Consider the following 10673-nt stretch of genomic DNA (forward strand, 5'->3'; position numbering starts at 1 on the left):
GACAAGGTTAGTTAAAACTACATCAAAGCTACAGAAATGATTCATAAGGGCTTGGTTTAGGGCAGGGTTCGGGTTCGTCTGTCATAATTATAATTAGCTTCATCTAACAACAACTGAAGGCAGTCAATCTGTTATATTGATCAAAACAAGTTCCCTTACTATATGAAGACTTTTCTTGCACTTTCACGGTTGTTTTGTAAATAACGGTACCTTCTTACTGTATTTCTTCAGCGTTGTTTAGTTAGTTTTTTTCTGTAAAAACAACAGGATTTTTTTTGTGAATTTATTTTGTGTATTTTTGTGAAAATAAAAATATCTTTCTTCTTGAAAGGAAACTAAAGTCGAAATGTAAAAAAATAATATTCATAAAACATGTATACACATATTATAAATAAATATAAATGACAAAAAATGACTACAATTTTAACTAGAATTGGAAACATAAAATAAAATGCATCCAACATATGAATAAAAAATGTAATAGTATCTCATTAACACGCACAAACACTATTATATACTATTTTTATTTTATGCGAGTGGTTGCAAATAATTTATTTGAGCTAAATTGGTTCATTAAATGTAGCTAAAATAAATGGATTGCAACTCATCTTTAAAAGGCTTTTGGTCTGCTCTCAAAAAACACGCAAACATGTTTCATTTGGAGGTAATGGCATGTCGTTTTATGATTGTTTTTTTCCGTGTGAATGATTTCAAAGCTTCAGTGCGTCGGTCTGTTCCTCGTACAGAGCTGTTACACGTCTATTGAAGTCTAGAAAAAGCACGCTTTCGTCTTTTCTGGACCATGACGGGTTCCTCAGAGCGACTTTGAAACAACATGAGGGCAAGTAAATAGTGGCAGATTTTGATTAGTGGGTGAAAATCGTACGTTGAAGTGGATGGACGAGGCGTCGGGAGCGTGTGAAGAGACGAGTCAGATATGAGGGCGGCGGCGTTATCTGATTGATGAGAAAGAGCAAAAGAAAATGAAATCAGATAAAGTGACTGCTCTTCAGTGCGGGGTTTGGCCTGTGTTTGGAGAACATGTGACCCCTCACACTGAATATTAGAGGAAATTAACGACAAAAAATTATTCCTATTTTAACAAGTTGTTTGTTTGTAAGAACACAAAAGAAAACAAAATTATTTTTTTAGTATATTTAGTACACCTGTGCTTTGAAATGTTCTGCTTTAACACTAGTTAGATAAATGAAAATGTGCTTATTTAGCATAAAAAATTTATTACATGAAAAACGTTTTTATATTTAGCTTTTATATGTATATATATATATATATATATATATATATATATATATATATATGTATATATATATATATATATATATATATATATATATATATATATATATATATATATATATATATATATGTATATATATATATATATATATGTATATATATATATATATGTATATATATATATATATATATATATATATATATATATGTATATATGTATATACATATATATGTATACATATGATATACTGTGAAAAAGTTTTTATTATTCATAATGCATTTTTTTCTACCTGTTTAGCTTGTGTATTATGTTTCAGTTTTATTCTGCAAATGTAAATAGAAACTACGATTCCTATTTTCTCACTATATGTGAAAGTATTTGTTTTTAGGACAGCTTTAATGAAAGGTTGTAACCCCTTTAAATGTTGACTATATATAAAGTGATCGACATTTGAAGTAGATCAAAACATTGCATCAAAGTTGTCCTAAAACCTAAAAATAAAATGCAGCCTTGTTTTTGATGAAATGTTTTGATCCACTTTATATGTTGACTTCTGTATAAATATATATTGCATACAAAGGATAATATATATTTTTTTATATTTTAGAGAGTCAAAAAAAAAAGTGTATTTTAATATATTTTTTACAAAATTGTAAAACTTTTAATACTTTGATTATACTTATAGTCCTTTTTAGTACTTATATTATTATTTTATTAATTTAAAAGAAATGTATATATATATATATATATATATATATATATATATATATATATATATATATATATATATATATATATATATAAATATATATATATATATATATATATATATATATATATATATATATTTTTTTTTTTTAATGCAATAAACAAACAGTTGATCATAATTACTGGACGGATTTAAAATATTTAAATACAACTTGCACTGACAGAAAATTTAAATATTTATAATATGATAATATAATTATTTATAAATGTTTAATATGTGTATGCATAAGAAGAAAAGGCACTATACGTGTAAAATATATGTATATGAAAGGTTTATTTGCGAAAACAAAAAATGGCTCTTCATATCTTTTTAAACGCTAATAGAGTAAATAAATAATGTCTGCTGAGCGTAATGTCGAACATGGTTCCCAGTTTTCATCATTTGGTCTTTGTTAATTAGCGTGTTCAGGGTTCAGTATCTGCTTTAGGGTTAGTTGTTTATCAGAAGGGGAATAAATAAGCTGTTGGTATTGGTGTCGGGTCGAAGCATCTGTCTGGGTTTCCTGGCCAGCACAAGCTTTAGATGCATTAGGAGAGTTTGGATTACAGAGACCAGGACACCACCATGACACTAATACCCAGGAATACCCTTTAGTCACCGGCGCGCTCCGAACCGGCCCCAGAGACGCCGAGACAGCGAGCCCGAACTCCGCCGTTCCCGTTCCGCTTTCAGCGTGAAACAGCGGCTGCGTTTGTGTCAGGTCTGTGCGGGAGTCCGGGGCCGGTGAATGTAGGTCTCTCGGGGGCCGCTCGGTCGGGTCAGAGCAGGCTTACGGCCGTAATCCCTCCAGCAGACGTCCATATCAGGAGCGGCAGGAGGAGGTGTGGCGCTCGTCTAGACGGCCCGCAGACGCTCCCCTCCCCCAGAGACCTGCTGTTCCTGGCACACGAGCGGCCCACGGGGCATTCCACTGAGACTGAGGGAATCTTCTCTCACAGACGCTCATTCACATTGTCTGTGAAGACTCATTATACATGAAGCCATGACACGGGTGCAAAGAAAACGCCATCGTGAAAGAAAAAGAGCAGTGGTCGGGAGATTTCCAATAAGCTTTAGACCAGTGACTTTTACAGTTGATTACTAGAGGTTGTATATTATTTTGTATAGTTCTTATGTAATCAATTATCTATGTGAATGTGTAAAAAAAAAAAAAAATTTTCGGAAAACATTTAGCATAGTTATCTGTATATACACTATACACAAAGTACAGGGATATATTTTAAAAAAGTAAGAAATATATTTTGTGTTTAAATGAATTAATGAATTGTATTAGCTTAGTTCATGTCTGTTTAAGGTATAATATATATGTATTGTATTTATATATATATATATATATACATATATATATATAGAGCCATTTTTTGTTTTTGCAAATAAACCTTTCATATACATATATTTTACATGTATAGTGCCTGTTTCTTCTTATGCATACATATATTAAACGTTTATAAATAATTATATTATCATATTATAAATATTTAAATTTTCTGTCAGTGCAAGTTGTATTTAAATATTTTAAATCCGTCCAGTAATTATGATCAACTGTTTGTTTATTGCATAAAAAAAAATATATATTTTTTTATATATATATATATATGTATATATTCATATATATGTGTGTGTGTGTGTATATATGCATATATATATATATATATATATATATATATATATATATATATATATATGCATGTGTGTATATATATTAACATGGACTTTTTTTTTTTTTACATGAGATTTATACATAATCTAAAAGCTGAATATGTATGGTTTGTTATAAAACAATATTTGGAATATTTGAAAATCTGGAATCTAGGTGAAAAATTTAATTTTAAAAATTTAAAATTTTAAATAAAATTTACTAATCAAAAAATAAGTTTTGATATATGTACAGTAGGACATTTACAAAATATCTTCATGGAACATGAACTTTACTTAATATCCAAAAAAACGTTTGTCATAAAAGAAAATTGAAGAATTGTTGCAAATATATTTGTGCTGCTTATGACTGCTTTTGCGCTCCAGGGTCACATATGCATGTACATTACACACACACACACACACACACACACACACACACACACTTCAAATAAAACTGCTGAACTGTAGACTTACAATAACCAGGGCTTAGCAAAACAAACACAAACTCAGAGATGAATTCGGTATTTTTTGTTTTATTTTGGCATTTCTTTGTTTGCATTTATATTAAGCAAAGTGCATCTCTTTTTCTCATCAACACATTGCACAATACATAAATAACAATGCATATAAAACTTCGTATTTACAGGTAATAATATATTTATATTTAACATAAAATACATTTTAGCTTTTATTTCACTTAATTAAATCTTAGTCATTTATTAAACGAGTCCGTGTGAGTTTCCGCTTTCCGTGTCTCCCGTAAAACATCCTTCGGAGAGCCTCTCGCGCGAAAAACCCCAAAACAAAACAGAAAGACAACGTAGTCCAGTAAAAGGTAAGGGCTAGTCCGTCTCCGTGAAGGAATGGGGGTCGTGGCGCGCTGTTATCGGTTGTTGAATATGACCTCCAGCCAGCAGGGGCAGCTGCTGATGAACTGCCGGGTGTAGCACTGTCCCCAGCCCTTCACGAAACTGATCTGCACGGTGAAGCCCGTCCGCGGCTGCTGGCTGAACTCGTGGTCGTTGGGCCGCTGCAGGCTTCCCGCCTTCTCGAAGTCGAAGGCCTTTATGGAAAAGCCGGGGAATACTTTATGCACCAGCAGCGTGCGCGAGTCGGGATTGTCCAGTGTGGCTGACTTGATGAATATGGGGTAGCAACTCCGGTTGTACACCCACACGCCGTCGGGTTCGCGGCTCAGCTGGATGCCGTAGCCGATCTTGGCCCGAACCATTTGCACCAGTTGACTCTTGTTGTCGGAGGCGAGCTGGCCCAAGCAAAAGCCCGTGCCTTGAGGTAGGTCATAGAAGATGTCCAGAGATGGCTCCTGGACGGAGTAGAGGCGTCCAACGCGGGTCTTTTCCTCCCAGTACGCCACCACACACCAGTGAGGCTGTTCTCCACGCTCCTGAAGAGCCAGGGAATCTACAGAGAGAGGAGAAAGAACCGGTTATTAACTTCAACAGTAAGTACACAAAGTACAATGGTTCAATTTGTACTTGCTGGTCTACCGAAGTGATTTATCGCAACCACTCAGCATTACTAGAGTTACTAGAGCATCAAAAGTGTTGAGGAAGGGGGAAAAAGCCAAATATTAATTATATAATCCAGTGAACTCCAATGAATCCCTGCCGGAAAAAAACTAGAAGATACTAGATAGAGGTGGTTAAACTGGTGCTTGCTGATCCAAGATGGTTTAAAGCTCTTCCAGCCTGACCAAGATAGTCTACCAGGCTCAACCAATGGGTGGGCCAACAGATTAACCATCTAGAATAGATTATGACTTGCTCGGACCAGTAAGAACCACCAGATATTGGCTTCATTGGACTTTCTACAGGATCAAGTGCACTTTACTGAATCCCTGTTATAGATTAAAGTGGTCAATTTGGTACTTGCTGGTCCAAGGTGGTCTAATGCTCTTACAGCTTTACCAAGATGTTCTATCAGGCTGAAACTAAGACCATCAATGGGTGCAGAAGATGCAAGATCAAGGTGATCAATCTAGTCTAAAACCAAGTCCAACATTATGACCAACTTGGCTTCACTTAACTTTCCAACCAAAAATAATTTATGCCAATTTAACTTGATCAAGTGAACTTTAATGAATCCCTGCTGAAGAAAAGCCAGAAGATACTAGATCAAGATGGTGAAATCGGCACTTGCTGCTCCAAAGCGGTCTACAAACTCTTCGAGCCTGACCAAGACAGCCTACTGGGCTAAAACTAAAACCACCAACTTTGACCAGTGAGACCCGACGGAAACTCATTTTACTCGAGTTTCCAAAAGTCTTGTCGAGGAAGGAGATAAACTGACTGGATTAGATGGGAACGCTAGCACAAAAAAAGGTAAACACACGCACACTTTCACACCAGCGCATGCCTTCTGTCCAGGAAAACCGTCCTGAGCTCTGCCAAACATTTCTTGCATCCTTAATTTCAGCGTTCACGAGAGGCAGCGACGGAATGCGAGGAATCTGCCGCCCCGCACAGAGCAGCGCCACCGGAGGCCAGCGCTTGTTTACATTAGCAGCACTGCTTATCATTCGTCTGGGCCGCCTCTGCAACCCGAACAATGTTCTGACGTCAGCGCTACAATAAATCTGCGACTGTGCTCGCCCTCGCCAACTAACAGGACTTTTCGGCGGCGATGGGAGAGAAATCCGCCGTCGACGCCCATTCTGAGCTTCGTGATGTAACAATATAGAAAACACACCAAAAATACCATCCAAACGCTTTATGCATTTTAGCTCCGCCTACAGGAAATCTCATCGCTCTGTACACCAAACAAGAAATGTTCATGCTTTCCGTGATGTCCGGTTAGTACGCAATGTTAAAGTTAAGCAGTTCTTGGACTCTTTGTTTGTCCACAGTAAGGACAGTCTCTCTTTAATCTCAGATCGGGTGAGCAGGCCGTAATTTAGCAGTATGGTTAATCACGCACCAGCCCAGACTAAGATGATGACTAGAGTAGGTAGAGCCGTCATTACAACCCTTACAAACACGCTTGTTTGGATATGTTACCATAGTAACAGCATTATACGCTTTGAAGAGCTTACAGTGCCATTTAAGTGGCGTAGCATGAGAATACAGTAATCAAGGTATACGTTAAAATAATATTAATGAATCATACAAAAAACATCCAGTAAATACTTTAAATACACTGTGAAAGAGCCATGGCGTCATACAATGATGGTGATTTCTGATTTTTTAAATTACACTAAGCCACAGCATTAGCAATCCAATACAATGGTGTGTATAATATATATATATATATATATATATATATATATTTCACTGTATGACCATCACTGAAGCATAGTACAGTGTCTACTTCCTGTTTACTATTACATGGAGGCTGCTCATTATATAGAGAAGCCATTATACCGACACACAACTAGCTGTTTAATGTTTAGTGTGTGTGTGTGTGTGTGTGTGTGTGTGTGTGGTTGCTATGTGCCAGACTGATGCTATTTCAGTCTTAATAGTTGACTAGTCTCTCTGACGACACCGTGAACAGCAAGCAAACCTGAGTAACACACACACACACACACACACACACCATACATCAAACAGACCTCTCTCTGAGTTTGTGTGTGTGTGTGTGTGTGTGTGTTCAGACGACACAATGTGTTTATTCAACTAGAGCCACAACTGCACAGGTACTTGTGTGTGTGTGTGTGTGTGTGTGTGCGTGTGAACGGATTCGTGTGTATAGGTTATGGATCTACTGCTGTGTGTGTGTGGCGTCTCGGTGTCGGTCGGTTGGATGACCACAGTGTCACCCCGAATGACATGGTGACAGCCAGACGCAGAGTGTGTCCTGAAATAGAGCGTGCAACATGACACACACACACACACACACACGTCTTCTTCTACAGCCTCAAGCCTTCAGTTGACATCCTGAACTCTATTAGTCCGAACGCTCTCAACTAAAGACCTGAGAGTACGTCCCTGCACCGAAACAGAATCTCAAGGGTCTCAAACCTCCAAAAAATACTAAATAATATTCAATCATTTCAATCAATCAATCATTTTTATTTATATAGCGCTTTTAACAACACAGGTTGCATCAAAGCACTGTAGCATTGATTTTAGCCATTAACATTCATGTATTAAAGAATATCTAAAGATTATTAAATGATTTAATTTTCATTTAAACAGTAATGATCTATTGTACAGCAGCATTTAGAAAAAAAGCAGTTTTACTGTAAATTGTGTTTTCATTTCATGATAATGCATTTAATGACATTTTATGAATTCGATTGAACAGACAGGCTGTTTAATGATTAAAAATCTAATTAAACAATTAAAAAGCAAAAATCCAGAAAAGTTGGCAAACAATAAAACTGAATTTATGGATTCGAATCTAAAAGACTACTACTAAGAACATCTGTAATGAAGTGAGTGAATAAATAAAAATAAACAGAATTAGGGAACAAATCAAACTGATTTCATAGGGCCCTTTTAGATCTCTCTCTCTCTCTCTCTCCCTTCCCCCAAGCAGTTTCATTCCTTTCTCTTCTAGGGGGGACAAAACGACTCCACACACACACACACACACACACACACACTCAGGGTCTTTGTTTGTGGTTGAGCTGAAGTCACATCTCCATTTAGAGCTTTACTGCCTCAGGTAACAAACCATCCTTCCACTGTCCACACTGGCTCCCTTTGGTCTGAGCGCTTGAATACCACACACACACACACACACACACACACACACACACAGAGTGGTGTTTCGGCGCACGTTGGGCAAAGTTTTTCCATTTAAGGAGACTTTAAACAGTCACTTTGTACATCAAACGAACAAAAAAACAGCAGAAAGTGTCTGGACATCTAATGGAATCACACACACACACACACACACACACACACACACACACACACACAGAGTCACTCAGCAGTCTGGAGAAGTTAATGATTATTTCTGTCTGTCTCCACACACACACACACACACACACACACACTGGAGGGAAGTCGGTGTTTTATTGATCGTCTCTCGTCTGGCAGAGGTTCACGGGAGGAGACGGCCTCTTTTACGACCAGCCGGCGCTCTTATCCGCTGACGGCGAGCTGCCGTGAGGTCAGGGGTCAGAGTTCAGGGGCCTAAACCTAAACCAATGATGACGGCGGCACACAAAGACGTTCAACATGGGTGATGCGGCGTCTTCCGTTGCCAGAAAAACAAGTACGCAAAAACAGAGAAGCAAAAAAAATCTTTTAAAATTTTTTTATACCTTTTGTAATATTTTATTGTAAAATAAAAATTAAGTACTGTTTTTTATGATTCGTATTACTAAATAAAAATGTTAAATACGAAACATGATTATAAAATTATACTGCAAAACTAAAAATATTGTTACGATTATCATTATTATTATTATTAGAACTAAATAAAAATATTAACATAACCATCACAATTGTAATATTTCACTGTAAACTTAAAAACTAAATTTTTTAAATTATTTAGGGCCTAAAAAATATTTATTAAAATTATTACTACTACTACTACATAAAATGAATACAATTTTTAATAAAATAAACGTTAATATTATAACATTTCACTGAAAAATGCGCATTTAAGAACAATTATTATTTTATTTTACAGCACGAATGCAAAAAAACATTGATTTCCTTTTAATCGTCCGCAGCACGGCGCCCCTCCTGGTCATGATCTGAACTGCAAGCTAGAAGCGCTAGCGTTAGCGCTCACGAAACGATCGCACGCAGCCGGCAGACGTTTAGGATTCATCGTGCAGAAATACCAACTAAACAAACAAACCTAGAGGCAACTTCTCTGATGTGTGTGTGTCCTTTACGGCTCTATAAAGATGATCTTTTTCCTCGGGCGTCTCTATCGTAACAACAATCTCACACGCGCTCCACCGAGACACACGCAGACGGACCGACGGACAAACAGAAATGTTTGGCAGCTTCTTTGTTTGGAAGTCAATAAAGGAAACTGGCAATTAGACTGAGAGCCATTACATAACACACACACACACACACACACACACACAGAGTCAGGAAATACTTGACGTCGTCCTCCATTGTGCTCTAATACGTGGATCAGGCTGGGATTTTACCACACTCGGGTTGTATACTGTACGCTCGCCTTGGGAGTGTCGCGCTGAGAGAACCGTTTATGACGTCACGTTGATTACGAGGTCAAAGGTCAGCAGTTTAACTCTCTCTCCACCAATAAAAAGCCTAAATCTGCTGATTTTTGTGAGTGTTGATATGGCGCTCATCAGTATAACTAGCCATGAACTGAGCAAAACGAGGACAATCTTTTCTATTCCACAGACCCAAGTATTATTTGGAAAATATTTAGTTTCTATTAAGCTACATTATTACGCAGTACTTCTTTATTATATATTATTATTATAATCAGATTTTTAATTAATTATTTTAAATATTTATATTAATATATTTTATTATATTATTTATTTTATCCTAATGTTATTATTGTATTCTAATTTAAAAACATTTTATTTCAGTTTATCTAACGGCTGCATTTATCTTATTTTGCCATATTTATTTAAATCAACTTTTTACTTGTTTTTGTCAATGCCTAATTCGTAATTATTTTTAATTGAATCTTTTCTATCTATTAATTTTAATTGATGTCTTTTAATTTCATCTTATTTCTATTTTTATTATTTAATCATTTCTCCACTATTTATGTCATGAACCTTTCCAGACCCCGGTTTATTGAACCAGTCGAGCCTGTTGAGTGGTTTCATTCTCGCCGAGACGGTAAATAATTACAGCGAGACGTTCAATTGTTCACTGCGATCGAGCAGCCAGTCGGACCGGAGACGGAGAAAGACTTTCTGAATGAACGGATCACGTGTGTGTGTGTGTGTGTGTGTGTGTGTGTGTGCGTGAGAAAACACGCCGTCTGTCTGTGTGTTTAGTTTAGCGATTAGATTGCGGTTTGAAAAAAATGTTTGCGGCCGAGGCGTCTGGATCCCGAGGGCGTCTGTAGAGACTTTCTTCTGCTCTGTTC

At 36.5% G+C, this 10673-nt stretch overlaps 1 protein-coding gene and 1 long non-coding RNA gene across 3 annotated transcripts in view; one reads left to right on the forward strand and one right to left on the reverse strand.

Moving 5' to 3' along the window:
• Nucleotides 1-4178: 4178 nt before the first annotated feature.
• Nucleotides 4179-10673, reverse strand: part of smad7 (SMAD family member 7) — a 19284-nt gene continuing 12789 nt past the window's right edge. For both annotated transcript variants that reach the window (XM_043229893.1, XM_043229892.1), the window contains one exon: nucleotides 4179-5087. In XM_043229893.1, coding sequence (XP_043085828.1) covers nucleotides 4549-5087 — 539 coding nt within the window. In that variant the 3' untranslated portion in view covers nucleotides 4179-4548. The remainder of the gene's footprint in view (nucleotides 5088-10673) is intronic.
• LOC122332562 overlaps nucleotides 8415-10673 on the forward strand; it is a 3921-nt gene continuing 1662 nt past the window's right edge. The window contains exon 1 of the long non-coding RNA XR_006248500.1: nucleotides 8415-8553. This is a non-coding gene — a long non-coding RNA (uncharacterized LOC122332562). The remainder of the gene's footprint in view (nucleotides 8554-10673) is intronic.

The sequence above is a fragment of the Puntigrus tetrazona genome, unplaced genomic scaffold (assembly GCF_018831695.1).
Source record: "Puntigrus tetrazona isolate hp1 unplaced genomic scaffold, ASM1883169v1 S000000116, whole genome shotgun sequence".
Taxonomy (NCBI): Eukaryota; Metazoa; Chordata; class Actinopteri; order Cypriniformes; family Cyprinidae; genus Puntigrus; species Puntigrus tetrazona.